General features: G+C 35.2%; 1 protein-coding gene across 1 annotated transcript in view; it reads right to left on the reverse strand.

Moving 5' to 3' along the window:
* Dlg5 (MAGUK family member discs large 5) overlaps nt 1–17,997 on the reverse strand; it is a 440,912-nt gene that overhangs the window by 342,030 nt on the left and 80,885 nt on the right. Inside the window, exon 4 of the mRNA XM_090409542.1 lies at nt 4,854–5,011. Within this exon, the coding sequence (XP_090265668.1) occupies nt 4,854–5,011 (158 nt within the window). The remainder of the gene's footprint in view (nt 1–4,853; nt 5,012–17,997) is intronic.

Below are 17,997 nucleotides of genomic sequence, written 5' to 3' on the forward strand. Positions count from 1 at the left end.
AAGACTGTTAAGGTATCAATTAAGGGAATATTGGTAAACAATGAAGAGATGTCAAAGCTTACCAATATGTCTGTGTTATTTAAGGTTAAATTTTCTATGAGGGTTTTAAAATGGGTAGTTTTTTATATAGCATGTGAAAGTCCAGTGGGGGGGGGGGGGGGGGTCAGAGAGTTGGCCAACTGCTTTGACAGCTTGTAGCAAGGTGCGTTAGTGGCATCTACTGTAGGTCTTAGTGGAGAATTGGGTTTGTGGATTTTTGGTAAACCGTATATTCAGGGGGATGGGAACGGAACGGTTTGAGTTTTTTTGTGATTTCCAGGGGCCAGAAAGACACTTTTTTAAGTAATTTTTTTTAATTATATGACTTGTGTTTTTGTGGGGTCATGTTCTAGCGGGGTGTAGGTAGAGCGATCTCGGAGGATAATTCCCATTTTCAGATTGTATTCTGTGGTATTAAGAACGACTGTGGCATTAACCTTATCTGCTCTGGTGATGATGATACTTTTTTCTTTTCGTAATTTCATGAGAGCAGTGAGGACGATAAATTACTTTTTGGAGGCGGAGACTGGGTGAGGATGTTGGCGACGTCAAGTCTGATGTTATTTGCTATCTCCGGCGCTAAGCGACAGATACCGTGTTTGACATTGTACATCACATCAAGCACCAGCACTGCTTTAGGAGTGACCACAAAATTGGGGGTGAGGCTTAGGGCACTGACGGCATCGTCGTTGAGCCTTTTGGACGATAAGTTCACTACTTCCTGGAGCGGTTGAATTTGTGGTTGCGGTTTGGCTTTAACCAGGTTGTTAAATTTCTTGATATGTTTATTATTTTTTGAAATTCTTTCTGTACAGAAGCTTCCGAGATGCCAGAAAGAATAGACCAAAGTTCAGGGTTAAGTACAGTGGAGAGCTCTGATTGTAGGGAGCTAATGGCTGCGTTCGTCACGGAGAGAGTGGCATGAGTAGCGGAGATTTGTTCCCATAGAAGTGACAAGCTGGCACGGTAATATATGCGGAGGGCTTTTTTGGAATGAAAGTTGATCTTTAGCTTGACACAGTTCGGTATTACTCTTGTATCCCGACATCTTTTTAAAAGGCCAGCCTATTTAGTTGACTATTCTTAGAATCAGCAGCAGCTCTCAGAAATCAACCGAATCTCAACAAATATAGTTGCAATAAGCTTCCTAAGATTTGGGAAATGCTTATCACCAGAGGTCCCACTTTACATTCCAGGCCACCTACAACCGCCCTTGGAGGGCACTCCACCTAGATAGGACTTTAGTGTCACCAACATGGTTGGGCTTAATATTGTGTGTTATTTGTTTTTATGTTGCATTAGTTTTTTTGCAATCCCTGAAGATGTCTCATTTACTGAGCCAAAATATATGGGAAGTATTAAATTCTGTTTTAATTCTTTCTGAGTGCTGTATACAATCCATTAAGTCTCCAATATGATAACTGTTAATAGCCTACTGTTGACCGAAAACCTTACCAATAACATAAACAGTCGATTAATATATTTTGTCAATTTGTTAACTGAAAATACATTTACAGTACTGTATTTATCGATATCATAAGTTTCCGTCGTCTGTTTACAAGATGAATCGTATGTCTTCCAGTACCTATATCAATACTGTCTTATATACAAAACGCTGTAGATGTTATGCGTATTACTAACAATAGACATCAAAAATGAAAAGATAATTTGAAAAAGAAATCCATATTTATTTACAGGTATAACAATTCATGCATTGATAATGAAGATGCAGCAATAGGATTATATAAGTTAAGTTGATATTAGATCCAGCATTATTTCAAAGCCGAATGTAGAAATGATGAAAGTTTCTACGTTAAGTTGACCAGAGAGCTGATGGGAATACACTCCCCGGCATTCATGAGTTGCCTTAGTATGGACTACTTAGAAGACATAGGTGCCACCCAAGTCTCTATATATTAATCTTTTATTAGTCCATTTTGATAAGATTTCACTGACCAGTTGATCAAGGGGGTCAACTTACCTTACAAAACTTTTTATAATAGATTTGTGTGTATACTTTATGGTAGTAAATGATAAAATAACTACTATGTACATATATTTTATGCATTCATGACATACCTAACTTTTTCTTAATTTTTTCAATATTTCTCGGCTATGCAGCTCGTCTGTGAGTTTTTTTTTTAAATTGTCACAAATCTCAAAAAAAAATTTCCAATATATTTATTCAAAAAAAAAAAAGTGTATAGGTGGAACTGCGGAGTTCAAACTTGCATTCTTCAAGGGTCAACTGTATATACTTTGAAGATTAGGCATTTGCCTGTTCTAGCAAATGTCTAATGGCTTCACAGGTCTTTCCATCTTACATTTCTTGATAATTTATTCAGGTCTTTTGGTAGACCTTTCCATCCTATTTAGATGCTCTTTTGTTTCTCTTTACATTTCTTGATATTTTCATTTATGTTGTAAATATATACCTCTCTTTTGATGTCTCATTTTTCAGATGGTCCAATTTTGTGCATCTTTTAACTGCTCTTAAAAATCTCATTTCTGCAGCTTATATTTTACTTCCATCTTTGTTATTTTTTAACAGCCCATGTTTCTGAACCATATAAGAGAGTGGGAGTGGCCATTACACATTATCAAGTTTTAGTTGAGTTTGTCTTGTTTTTTTTACTGTGTACTTTTAATTATTCATAGATTTTCTGAAATGTAATTTTTCATCTATATCTTTCAGATATATTAATATGCAGCCTAAGTAATTAAATTGTGTCACCTTTGTATTATTTTATTTTCTATGACTATTTTTGATCTAACACAATTTTGACCTTCGAATGCCCTGACTTATGTTTTCTATTGTAAAATATTTAAACTGTATTGTATAATTTTGTTTAATTTCATAAACTGATTTTTGAAGGTCATCTTCACTATCTTATGTAATCTGATCTGCACATAGCACTGCAATGATAACAGTTCTAATTAACTGGATACTTTTTTTTATTGTCTGATCAATATATATATATACACACACACAAAGACATTTTTAATACCTAACTGTAACTGCATTTTTATATCTTTATATAAATTTTGAATAACTTTTACCAAATGTAATGAATATCCTTGTTTTTTCATTATATTCCATATTTTTTCTCTGTGTCTTTATCAAAAGCTTTTTCATAATCTATAAAGGCCAGATGAGTCTCTAAATTCTCATCTTTATTCAATAATTCGTTTTAACATAAAAATATTGTCTATACACGATCTTCCATGTCTAAAATCATTTTGTTCTTCTGAGACTAGATTGATTGCAATATTTCTAAGTCTTTTATTCAGGATTTTGATGTAAATTTTGTAACCTGTATTTAATAGACTGATTTCTTTGTAATTTCCACATCGCTGTCTCCTTTCTTAAATGTGCATATAACCATAGCTTTTGACAAATCTGATGGAACCTCACATTTCCTCCAACAGTTATTTATTAATTTTAAGAATCTAACATAAATGAAGTTCATAAATGAATAAATATGATATATATATCAAACAAAAACTATCAAGAATTTTCTGTTTTAGTCCATAAAGTCAGTAGCAATCTCATGCTGCAGTTATTGATTTGACGTTTTATTGGATCTCTGCTGATCATAACCATAGGATGACCTATCTCTCAATAAGATATTAACTTTATAATTATACTTGGTGGTATTCACAACTGTGGAATGACCTTTGTCAGCCTTTGTGATAACAATAATGGAGGTCTGTTGTAGGAAGCAAAGAGCTTATACCTATGTAAAGAGTATATTCAAAGGAGGTGGTTTTGCTTTGTATAGAGTTTGGGCAATCTCAAGTAATTTATTAGCTTCGTCCATGTATAATTTTATGCTTTTTTCCACATTTACCATAATTTCTAAGTCAAAATCAAGACCTTCAGACAGAATGTTTTGTTCATTAGTTGTCAGAAGGTCTGTTCGGTAAATTATAACCCAGCTGTTATGGGTAGACTCAGTTAATGGTTGAATACTGTGAGTTTCTTCCTTTTAATATTTCAAATGTATGAATCAATCTACATTTATGACTCAAATGCTCTCATCTGGCATATGATAGTGAAATACGAGAAATTAATTCAAAATGGTATTGACTAAGAATATGTTTTAAAGTACATTCCAGCTTGAGAAGCTGAGCATTATTTAAATAAAACTTTCTTTCATGTATTTAATTTATTAATAAGACCTTGCTTGCTTTTTGGTAAGTCTAAGTCTTCCCCAAAGAATGTGATTTGATTACATTATTTAATGGTCTCTTTTGAGACCATTGAATAGTGTAATCCTATCACCTCAGATGCAAACCAAGACATGAACTACTAGACACATGCTTGATGATTCATTCTTATGATTCATATTTTGAATGTACCAATCTGTAATGTAGTCTCCCTGATGATGTCCATGTTATGTTGGATGAAATATATCAGACTTTTTGAATAAAATTTGAATGATGGTTTCTATATTTTTTTTTACACATGTAAGTCATGAAAATTTCTATCAACATGTTATATATATTAATGAATTTGTAAAACAAGCCTACATTATGCAGGAAGGAAGCAACGAACATGTGGCTGAGTGAGTTCTTGCCTGATGTACAGCATGGATAATATAAGTTAAGAAAAGTAAAGCAGTTATTTGATGTGTAGCTTAAAAAAATAATATAGTCACAAGTAACAATGTTAATATCTTTGCAGTTTTAATATAAATTAAAATGCAACCTTAATTTTAATAGCTATAGATCTCTCACACTTAACAGAAATGTAGTTATTTTATTATTTTTTATTCATAAATATACACAACTAAATATGAATTATGCTCAACCTTTTGCTTTGAATGATAGTATTCAGATTCTCTCAATGATGATTCTCCTTTGTGAACAAAATCTCCAGGATGATAGCAGTGATGGTGAATATCACTTGTTGAAAGAAGTGATTCACAATCTCTACCCGAATTTAATGAATGATCACTAGTGCTCACACCTAAGAAAAATACAGTAAATAAATTCAAGAGTTTTAAGTGAAAATAATATTTATATTGCAAAAATAACAAAACTGAATCAAAGCAGTACACTAATATGCATATTTGTGTGGGAAGGGAGGGAAAGAAAACAAAAATAACTTTGTAAATTTTTTTCTGTAGATTTGCAGTAATACGAGGGCGGTGTGAAAAGTACTCGGCCTCGACCATAGATGGCAGCAGAATTGGCAATTTTTTTTTTAAGTTGGTACATCTGTCATAAGCATCCATGTGAAACTGCAAGTCATTCTATCAAATAGTTTGTTTTATACAGCTGTCTGAAGCAAAAGTGTTATCCCTTGAAATGGATAAAATTGAGTATTGTTCAGTTATAAAATTATTTGTAAAAGAAGGTTTAATGTCAAAAGAAATTCATTTGAAGTTCATAAAAGTTAATGGGCACTCTTCTCCTTCGTTTTTGACAATTTAAGAAATGGGCTGCCGAGTTTAAACATGGCCGTACCAGCCTTGAAGATAATCCACATGAAGGACATCCAAAAAGTGTAACAACACCAAAAATCATTGATCAAGTGCACGATATATTGGATGACCGGCAAGTCAAAGTGCATGAAATTGCTGAGACTGTAGGCATTTCACAAGAATGTGTAGGCTATATTTTGCATGAAGAATTGCAAATGAAAACGCTTCGCGCAAGATGGGTGCCGTGATTACTCACAGATCAAAAACGTACTTACATGAAAATCTCTGAACAAATTTGGAGCGTTTTAACAAGAATAAAACTGAATTTGTGCATCGATTTATTACTACGGATGAGACTTGGATTCCCCATTACACATCAGAATCCAAACAGTGGAAAGAAGCCAGTTGTTCAGTGCCAAAGAAGACAAAGATGGTTCCATCAGCAGGAAAGGTCATGGCATCAGTGTTTTGCAATGCTAAAGGCATTTTGTTATTAATTATCTTGAAAAAGATAAAACAATAACCAGGGAATATTATTCCGAGCTTTTAACCAGACTAGATGAAAAAATTCGTGAGAAAAGGATTTATATTTATTTATTGTTGTATTTATTTCTTCTTGATTTGTTTGTTTGTGTAGTTCTACTTTTGTTTCAACTGTTTGGTTATAAAGGTTTTTAAAATAATTTTCTAATTCCTCCATTTCTACTTTTAATATCAGGATATATTCTGCTTCTTCCTTCTTTTGTGTATTAATAAATCTCCACATTTGTTTCTGTACAGAAGAAAAAAAATCATCTTTCATCAGGACAATGCATCTGCCCAAAAAGGTGTTTTGGCAAATTAAGGATCTGCACTATGAATTGTTGGAACATCCACCATATTCCTCAGATTTGGCTCCCTCTGACTTCTATCTCTTCCCAAAACTAAAATTCTTCCTTGCTGGTCAGCGTTTTTCTTCAAAAACCAAGAGTGATTGCAGCTGTAGAGGGGTATTTTACAGATCTTACTGAGAACCACTACAGGGATGGGATAATGGTGCTGGAGCATCACTGGAATAAATGTATTAGTCTTAAGGGAGATTATGTTGAAAAATATAAATAATTTTGAAATTATAAATTTATTTTTTCATTGTTAGGTCGGGAACTTTTCAGACCACCGTCATATACATAGCAAGCAAATAAAAGTAATAAGAACAAACGTCTGATTACTTTTGGAGATGGATAGTTGTAGAGTTGGTACCCTCCCTTGAGTCTTTGGGCCCCTTGGAAGTGTCACGAAATAATAATAAAATATATTCTTAATTATAATATTCTTTTTATATTCACTGTTTGTGAAAGTGATAATATCTAGTTCTGCTACCACTGCTTTTTTTTTAAAATATGTGACTCCAAATCATGAAAGGCTTTAAGCCTATAATATATTTAGTGCCATAAGTGGGTTAAGGATTTTTTTATCCCTATTTTTTTGTCAATTTTTTTTTGTTGTTGATTTTTACATAGTTTGAAAACCCTGATCGAGAGATCACATATCTCTAGAGCAGGGTTTTTAAGTTGTTTTTTTTTTAAAGACACTTTAGGCCTCTAATAAGCAAGGTGGTATCTCACACCGAGTAATGAAATTCATCTCCCACTTCAAGAAAATCAAACACCCACGCCTGCAGCTGGAGAGTGGATATGCCAACTAGGCTGGCAATCTTGCACACATTTATGACATTTGTCATAATCACCCTTGGAAAAAGAAAAAGTCTGCATGAGCTAACACATGAGAGTTACAATGGTGGCTGAGCATTGCAACCTGCTGTGAGCTAGAAACATGTGCATGTTGATCACTATTTGATCAGGCATGCCATCATGCAACAACCAACCAGATTGTTCCAAATCTGGATGCATGTGCTTGATTCTTACTAACAACCTTTCAACAACTTTAAGTAACAGCAGTAGGCTAATGACAGTTCTTCCTTCTGCAAAATATTCCTTTGGTCTCAGGATAACACTGGGAGTAACTTCTATGCACAGTAATAATATTATTTAAAAGATAATGTCAATAAAGTATCTTTTCAAGGCCTTTTATTTAAAGGATTCTATGTAGATAATGGCAAGCTGGGGTGGGAATCATGAGCTGATTACCCAGCCTTCTTACTGGTTATATATTTTGTTTACATGGAAAAAGGTTCAACAGCATTTAACTGCATAGAGCGATAATAAAGATTAATCTCTACAGACAGGCTACTTCTAAGAAACCTAACAACTTGATACTTAACTACAAATCCAATGTACTTGCATCAGTTTCTTTCCAAAATAATTAAAAATCCTGAAGAATTTGGTCTGTAATGATAACGGCCGATTAGTATCGCGACTAGGGTGTTATAAAATGGATTCCACCAAGTTCCATAGGTTCACCTGCTGTTTTCTTCTTGCTTACTTCACACATCTCTGTAGAGATCTAAAGAAACTCAAACAGTTAGTACATGTACGCACACAGCACATATATGCTATGTGCGTACATTGTGCTAGTAGATCTTGTGGCTTCCACAGGCTACCAAGTGCATCCCCAAGTGGCAGATCAGAAGAAACCCCGTCTCCCATCTCCTGGATATCAGGCCAGCTCTGAATATACTGAATTAAGAGCAGTGGAATAGTGATTCTGGAACTGTGATCCCATGTGAAAATATTGCCATTCACCAATCCACAGTGAGCCAGCATGAGGAAATATGACTCAATTTTCCAAGATGAATCAAGTAAGAATAAAATAGCCCTCATTCTCCAGAGGTCAGATTATTACTATTTAGGGCAGCAAGCAGTCAAACCTGAAGACAGAGGGTACTAAGAATCCCAGGTAACCAAGATTACACTGCCATTAGAAACTAGACCTTGGAACTTTAAACTGCAGGACACTGATCAGCGAAGCATGACGAACAGAACTAACTGCAGAGCTAAAGTGACTAAAATGAGACATTCTTAGACTGTGTGAATTCAGACAAAATGGTGAAGAAATTCTTCAATTAAAAAAAAAAGGGACATACTATTATAGATACCAAGATAGGAAAGAATCAGTAGAGCTGGATTCATGATTAATAAAAAAAATTGAAGAACAATATAATAGAATTTGAACAGTATATCCAATCAAATAGCAAGTATTGTTGTCTAAATCTCAAAAAAGATACTCTCTCAAGATCATCCAAGTCTATGCACCAGCAATAAGTCAAACTGATAAAGAAATTGAAGACTTCCATTATGCTGTATCCTATTATAATCAATTTAGTTTAATCCTTTATCCAAGTGTAAGCAAACAAAGTTTGCTTCTGAAGTATCTTCAGGACTGAGGCAACTCGTGGTAAAGGTGGACCAAGCTCTCATCACTCCTTGTCTTAGTATCTCCCATAATGCAAAGCACATCTCCTTGCAGACATGTATAATGCTATGCATTAAGGGAAGGGCCACTACTACCTAGAGTGGTTTTGACCTTCATTGAGGTCTCGTCAGTGGGAGCCAGACCCAGAGGTGGTGATAACAAGATGGAAGCAATGGAGAAGTCATCTTTACCTATACAAGTTGCCTAAAGGTGTCTCACCTTATTATTAAATTACTCTGGATTTCTCACCTTATTATTAAATTACTCTGGATTTATAGAAAGATGTTGGAAGTTTTTTCATTTCACTTTTACACTTTCCATTGCTTCCACCTTGGTATCACCACCTCTGGGTCCAGCTCCCACTGACGAGACCTCTATAAAGATCGAAACCAGTCTGGGTAGTGTCTTAATGCATAGCATTATACACGTCTACAAGGAGACATGCTTTGCATTATGGGAGATACTAAGACAAGGAGTGATGAGAGCTTGGTCCACCTTTACCACGAGTTGCCCAGTCCTGAAGATACTTCAAGCGCAAACTTTGTTTACTTACACTTAGATAAAGGATTAAACTAAATTTATTATAGTCTAACAGAGTGAAAAAAAAATTCAAACATATTGTATCTCAATTTTACAACAAATGAAAACATTATTTCAACATTTTAATGGAAGAATTTAATGCAAGAATTGGTATCCAACAATCAGATGAAAACTCAATGGGAAATAATAGAGGAGCAAAGCTAAAGGAATTTGCATGAAAAAAAAAAAGTGAACATGTAAATATCCAATTGAAACAGTGAATTTGACTTTATCCTCAAGCAATAAGGAAAAAAAAACTCTTCCAGGACTTTTGTTATCAATACCTTCAACATTGGAAGTGAGCATCATATGGTACGGAGTAAGATTCGAATAAATTGCAAAAAAAAAAAAAAAAAAAAAGTCCAAAGATCAACGCAAAATACAGATGTACACAAACTGAACATTAAAAACAAGATACCGTATGTGTCAGTGTATAGGACAACAGGCATATAAGGGCTTAAATTTTAGGCTATTTCTAGGTTTTTAAGCTTATGCCGGTTGTATAAGACAATCCCCCAATTTCTTCTGTCTTGTATTAATGCAACATTAGGTATTGTTGTTATATCCATTATTTTTATATCTATGCATATTCATTATTTTTTTGCATAGCATAGATTTAGCATTTATGCGAATTACCCTAATTAAAAGTGATTAGCCCAATTATTATTAATTTTGCATTTTTTTTAAATTTTAGGATTATTAAAATTATTTAAAATCATGGAACCAGCAAAAAACGAAGAAAGTATGAAGCTCGATTTAAAATAAGGGTAACTGAAATGACAAACCAAACTAATAATTGTGCTGCTGCAAGAAACTTTGCCATAATCGAGAAGATGGTAAGAGAATGGAGAAAGAAAGAAGATATTTTTAAAAAATTGCCAAAGAAAAAATGTGCGATGAGAACGAGGATCACCTGATGGCCGCAACTGGAAAATCATGTTGCAGAATGGGTATTTGAACAAAGGCAGAATGGTTATCTTGTTACAAGAAATATGATTAGAGCATATGCACTAAAATGGTTAAGATTGAATCCGGATGAAAGTGTAGAATTTCAAGCTACTTCAGGATGATGTAATCGTTTTATGAACAGACAAAATCTGGTAATATGACAAAAAAAAGAAAATTGTTCAAAAACTACCAGCAGATCTTGACCACAAACTTACCAGTTTCCATAAATTTATTATTCAGTTGAGACAAGAACATAAATTTCTATTGACAAATATTAGAAATATGAATGAAACCCGTATGAGCTTTGATATGATAAGAAATAAAACAGTGGAGTCTAAAGGTAGTAAGAGTGTGCTAGTTCGAAGTACAGGTCATGAAAAAACAAGGTTTATGGTTGTTGTCATGTTTGGCTGATAGAACCAAGTTAAAACCAATGATCATCTTCAAAAGTAAAACTAAACCTATGATAAAATTTCCTTCAGGTGTGTTTGTACATTTTCAAAAAAGAATGGATGGATGAAAATGGTGTGAAATTATGGATTTATTTCAACAATTTGATTATGAATTATACTTTTGTGTAGATAATGAATTGCTTATTTTATAAAATTATAATTTAAAAAATTTATAAATATTATAAAAATGTAAGCATTTCAAACTGAAATGAGAGCACTTCAGTAGCATGTATTGTTTCCAACCAAGTTGGCCCTTAAGGCTTTCATCAACACAAGTTTCTCAAGTATACTTGCATAAATCTTACCAAGAGACTCAGTAGAGAAATACCTCTGTAATTTTCACATTCAGTTTTATTTCCCTTTTTATATATGGGGACTATGAGAGCTCTACTCCAATCATCCGGAATTTGTCCCTGGACAGCACTGATAAAACCGATTTTCTCTTCGTTGGAATGCAAAAGTGCGAGAAAAAGGAAGAACTAGGCATCACTTGTGTTCAACAACATAGAAGAAGAAAATAATGTATGGAACACGCGACCAGGTAGTATATTGAAGAAACACAGTTTATTAGTATGGGATATGTTTCTTAGTCATTTAACTGAGAATACTAAAAGTCTTCTAGAAAAAAAGAACACAAAAATTGCTGTTATACCAGGTGGTTTAACTTCCATATTACAACCACTAGACGTCTGCTTGCACAAACCATTTAAAGATCACATGCGAGAAGAGTGGAATAATTGGATGTTGACTGGTGAAAAATCATTTACAAATGGTAGATCTATGCATGCTGCATCACTTGATATGTTGTGGTATTTTGTGATCAAAGCATGCAATAAAGTAAAAGTATTGACTGTAATAAAATCATTTAAAAAGTGTGGTATCTCTAATCTTATGGATGGTACAGGAGATGATCTGTTGTGGGACGCTAATGACGATGAAAATGAAATCAATTCACCAGATTGGAACTGGGATCCATATGACGATCATTTAAACAATAAATCTGAAGAACTATTCTCAACAGATGATGAAAATTAACATGAAAACTCACATTAATAATTATTATTTGTTTTTTAAAATATTGTAATATTTTAAATAAATTTATGTAACAAAAAATTATTCTGATTTGTTTATAAACACTGCCTATTTTCTTACATAACGATGTATTGTAACTACCTAAGTATTCATCCAAGAAATTAAGCTTCGCTTTTTATACTTGCCGTATAAGACGACTATGATTTCGAGGTGTTTTCTGTAGTATTTGAGGGTCATCTTATATGCTGACATATACAATATATTTCAAAATGAACTAAACAATCATCATCATCAAATTCCTGACATGTACCCTCAAGGGGTATACAGGATATGATAGCACTACATGAAAAACTTGCATCATTAGTATCCTACCTACAATTTTCCTCCAAATCAATCTGTTGCCTGTCAAGACTCCAACATTGTCAGATCTTATATTTCTACCTTCTAAGGCTCTTTTTACTGTATCAATCCATCTATACCTCTGGGTCTTTTTCCTGCCAACCTGGCAGAGAACACTTGTTTTACTAATCTTTCCTCTCCCATTCTGTTTAAGTGACCATACCACCTGAGATTAGCTCTACTAACATATTCCTGGATGCTAACAATGTCAAGTTCTTTCCTAATACCCTCGTTTTTAATATATTGCCATTGATGCAATCTGTTCACACCCATCTTTCTCAGGACTCTCATATCTGCAGACTCTAGTCTTTGGTCATGTGTTTTATTTCTAACCCAGCTCTCAGATCCATAAGTTAAATTTGGTTTGAAAACTGTCTTGGATATAGCTAATATAGTATTTTGATTTATTTCTCTCTTATACCATAAAAATTTATTCAGTTGATCTACTACCATATCAGCTTTGTTGATTCTGTTGTCTATTTCCATATTTAATTTACCATCATCATCACTAAAAATCATGCCAAAGTAGCTGAAATGTTTTACTTGTGCTATAGGTTCTCCATTCACAATGCACTTCATATTTTCAATCCTTCAGCCTATTTCAATTGTCTTTGTCTTGTTATTTCTGACAGTCACACCATATCTATTACAACAGTTATTCAATTTAGACAGGGAATCTTGCAGACTTGTACCAAATTTATTTAGAAGTACAACATCATCTGCATAAAATAAAGAAGCTGAGATTAACATCTCTAATTCTGATATATAGCAGGTTTAATACTGCTTTCCTTCATAATGTGATCCACATAGATAATGAATAACAGAGGGGATAATGTACATCCTTGTCTGACACCATATTTAACATTAAACTATCTTCCTGTACTTATTTCAATTCTAACTGCTGACTTACAACTCAAATAAAGACTAAGTATTGCCTAATATAATGTCCCATTGACACCATACAACTGTAGCGTTTTGAATAGCTTTTCTCTTGGCACCTTGTCATATGCCTTTTCCACATCTACAAAACTTAAATACAGATCTTTGTTATATTCCCACGATTTCTCAACTATTTGAAGTAAAGTGAAAATCTGATCCTGACAGTCTCTATTTGACCTGAATACACTTTGTTCTTCACCAAGCTTGCCATCCACAATCCTTTTCAGCCGTTTCTCGAGTATACATGCATAAATCTTACCAAGAACACACAGTAGGGAAATACCTCTGTAATTTTCATATTCAGTTTTATTTTCCTTTTTATAGATGAGTACTCTGAGAGTTCTACTCCAATCATCTGATCGATACACCAGGTGGCATCTGTGAGTAATCTACTATAAACTAGTACTCCTGCATTTTATCGCTATTCCCATTCAAATTAAACATCAAACAGAAATCCTAACGGCAGGTACTAAGGAGCAGAAAACTCCAGCACAACCTCTAAGTGCTTTTAATGCATTAAACCAGTTATATTTCGATTTAAAAATCAGCCAAGTGCAAGGCACATTATGCCTACCATGCAAAGCAAAGATGGTGGCTACAAAAGCCAACAACAAAGAAGCAGCCCGTGTCTCGCCAGCATAGTGCCGTCAATTGCCGACAAACCCACAAAGTGCCGCAGCTGCAAAATTGATATTAAAAAAAAGTATAATATGTGAATTCTGTTGCCACTGTATACGCGCTTCCTGCACAAAAATGAACGAATCGGCACACAAGATATATATTGACCTTAACCAGCCATATTTCTATTAGCTCAGTCTCCCATCTGTAAAACAGCTCCTGAACTTAGGCAAATGAATTGAAAACCTCGAAGAGCACATCAGTGCTATGAGTGAAACTGTTCTCCAAAATACGAGTACTAGAAACCAAGTTCAAATCAACTGATGATCATCGCCGCAACGCGAGTTCACCCTTTACTGCAAATGAGCTCCGTGAAATAATCACATTAACGGTGCACAACTCGATGGAAGCCGAAAACAAAAAATTCAACGCCGTCGTTTTGAACTTTCCAAAAGAAAACAGAAAAGCACTGAAACAAGTTAAATTAGCAGAAGAATGCGACATCAATCCTAAAAATATCTTCAGGTGCCATCGTTTCGGACCCATAAACAAATGAACTTTACACGCATTGTAAAAGTGACTTGCGACACGCCGACAAGCACATCAAAACTAATAACAGCGATCAACAACAAGTTCAAAGACACTTGTCTGCAATCGCGCATACATGCTCAACCAGATTTATCATTAGCACAAAGAGAACAAGGATGCCTGCTTAGAAGACAACTTGCAGAAAAACGTGAAAATGGTGACTAAAGCTGAACCATCGACTACAGACAAGATAAACTGGTGCAAAAACCCAGTGATACCACTAGCAGCCACCATAGTGACCAGTATGCAGGCGCTGCATAGGAAATGTGCAAGATCCTTCCAGTCAAATGACTTGTAAAACCCTACAAATCCACTTCTCCAACATCTGTGGTATGAACTCCAACCTTAATAGCATCTACTACCACCCACAGTCTACCAAACCCCACCTACTCTTTCTGGCAGAAACTCAAATCTCACCTCCCTCCAGCACTATTCACCTCACCTTCCAAACTACACACTCTTTAACTCCTTTCAACACAAGGGTGGCATCTGTGCATACATCTGCTCTGACATACCTTGCCAGAGATCATCCAACCTAGAATCACCCAACTTTGACCTTCTTTGGATGAAAATATCCCAACCCAACTCAGTCAAATTCATATGCTGTCTCTATCGCTCCCCTAATGCAACCAACCACTCTGAGCTCTTCAATTTCCTCTCCTTAAAAACTGACTTTTTCCAGTCCCACATTTCCAACAGCGAAATCAACCTTCTAGGAGATTTCAATGTTGCAGACAGAAATGCTGAAACATTTGCCATCAGTAATGACCTTGCACTACTAGTTCAGATGATAACCAGAATACCCGATAACCCAAACCACTCTCCAAATACCCTTGACCTCTTCCTGACCAATGACCCTTCCAAAATACACAGTGAATGTAGAGAGCCCGCTAGGCAATTCTGAACATAACCTAGTGCTCATCTCCTCCCCCATGCAACAACGCTTACACAGCCACTCCCATACAAGAGTAGTTTGGCATTATAACAGTGGCAAGTGGGACAGCCTGTGCAACTTCTATGCCTCATTACCATGGTTAGACTATTGCTTCCAACCCAAACACATGCACCGAACTCATAACCAAAGTAATCTTCACAGGCATGGAATCATACATTCCCCACAGTACTCTGACCTGCCGTTCCCTAACTAACTCTGGTCATCCAAAAGATGCACCAAGGCTGTACAAATGAAAAACCAAATATACCATTACTGGCTCAAATCAAGCACACAAGAGCTTATACCCCCCAAGCCTGAAATAAATGCAAAAAAGCAATCAATGTTTCCAAAATAGAGTTTGAAAGAGCAAAAAGCAGGACATTAGCATCCTGTCCAAATGGCAGCTAAGCCTTCTGGTCATAACTTACAGAAAAGGCCAATCTCCTGGCCTCACATTTTGCTTCCAATGCACACATAATTGACAATGCAATGGCAAATGTCCCCCAACCATTCCAGATGCCCAACATACAATGCCCACTATATCCTTTTGCCAGAAAGAGATCAGCAAAATACTGACCAAATTAGACACAAAAAAGTCTCCCAGACCTGATGGCATTCCTCCAATTGTCCTGAAGGTTTGCGCACCAGAACTGTCTCCTGTCCTATGTCGCTTATATATACTGTCTTACTCCACTGGTATCTATCCTCAGCCTGGAAATTATTCTATATTGAACCCATTACCAAGGACGACAAATCGCTGCCATCCAACTACCGCCCCATCTCGCTCCTGTCTAAAGTAATGGAAAAAATCATTAATTCTCAACTCCTAAACTACCTTGAAGCTACCAGTTTAATAAACAACCGCCAGTACGGATTCTGTCACTGCCGATCAACAGGAGATCTGCTCACATATGTCACCCATCTCTGGACAAATGCCATGGAAGTTTGGCGAGTCTCGAGCGGTTGGACTTGATATCTCCAAGGCATTTGACCGGGTCTGGCTCGAGGGCTTACCAAGCAAGCTGCCATCATTTGGTCTATCTCAAAACCTCTGTAATTGGACTGCCAGAAGAAGGCGGCTTCTAAATGTTCTAGTTTTAAAAATAATAAAAAGTACCATATTTGGCAGCATATAAGATGCATTCCCTTTTTTGTACACATTTTTTAGGTAAAAAAACTTTATCCAAGTTATTATCATTTTATCAGTTGGGGGTGGCCCGAATGCCTCTCTGCAGCCGTTTCCATATTCTTTAGCATACGCAATCACACGTAGCTCATATGCAATATTATAGCAGTGCTGACGTTTTTCAGCCAGCAGAAATTTATCACCGTTCACAACAACCGAGGCAACAATTGGAAAGTTTAAACGAACAGGAACACAGCTGTGATTGTCGATGACAGCGCATGCATCCACCGAACTCTATGTAACTGGGATACTCTCACACACCACAGGGAAGCAAGAGAGAAATCGCGTAACTCGGAACAGAGAAAATTTCCAGAAATGAAAGTAATAAAAAACTGAGTATCAGCATATAAGACGCACCTGTTTTTCAGACCTATTTTCAAAGAAAAAAAAGTGCATCTTATACACAGGCAAATGCGGTATCTCAAGTTTGGAAAAAGCAAATTCCAGTAATAATTTTGGTCTAGTGTTTATTTAACCCTGTGTTCCAGCCTTCAGTTTCATCTGTTGAATGAAACCAAAGACAGAAACATTCTGTTTCAGCAGAACATTGTTTTTCTTTTAAACAGTATTTTCTTCATGACAGTGTGTGTGAAGACAAGAAGAGAAATGTAATCAAACAGAAGAAAAGGAACTGATTTCATTGGTAATAACAGGATTGTTTAGAGAACTGTGAAATCAACAGTTTAGTCTAAGTATTTTCTCTTAATGGATAACTTTCTGGAGCAGGGTAATTTTTCGGATAAATTGTTTATGCCGAAATCCACTGAGATGAAACAAGATTCTTTATTTGCAAAGAGCGTTAACTTTGAGCCAGAGTAATGACTCAATTTGAAACTGATTGCAGTGAAAAACTATACTTGTCCTAGATGGGTATGTGCACGCAGGCACTAACACTAGTGTTAGTGCCTGCATACACTTATCATTATTTTTATGTTCCCTGAAAATGGTTAGGTAACATTACCGAAATATAGGATGTATTGATTGAAGTTTTTTAATGAATATTATAGTATACATTGTCTTTCCCCTAAAAATTGACAGTTATGTATCACTAACATTTATCTACAAGAATTACTTATTATAGATGACAATGCTGATCCACCGGAAAGTAATCTTTTGCAATGCTTACCTGAAATAGCTGGTACCACAGAACAGAAACAAGACAAAATTTCTCAAGAAACAAAACAGTTCATAAAGAAATGAAGAGAAATGAAACAAGTGAATAACTCACAGAATTGTGCAAAACAATCAGAAAACGTATCATAGAAGAAATAAAAAATTTCAATTGCAAATTCATACAACAATCAAAGGAAACTGCAGTCTCAAAAAAGCCAAACAACTGATGAACAACACTAAATAGATGGTTGAAGTTAAACAAGATGGGATCATAACCAGAGATAGATATGCTATAGCAAAAGAACTGAACTTTACTCAATATTATATCATCAGGATGACAAATCAAATGAAGAATTCAACTACAAAATAACTGAAGTGCCACAGATTCTA

This window comes from Typopeltis vanoorti, chromosome 19, assembly GCF_054136105.1.
Source record: "Typopeltis vanoorti isolate ZY-2024b chromosome 19, IOZ_Tvanoo_1.0, whole genome shotgun sequence".
In the NCBI taxonomy this organism is placed as follows: domain Eukaryota; kingdom Metazoa; phylum Arthropoda; class Arachnida; order Uropygi; family Thelyphonidae; genus Typopeltis; species Typopeltis vanoorti.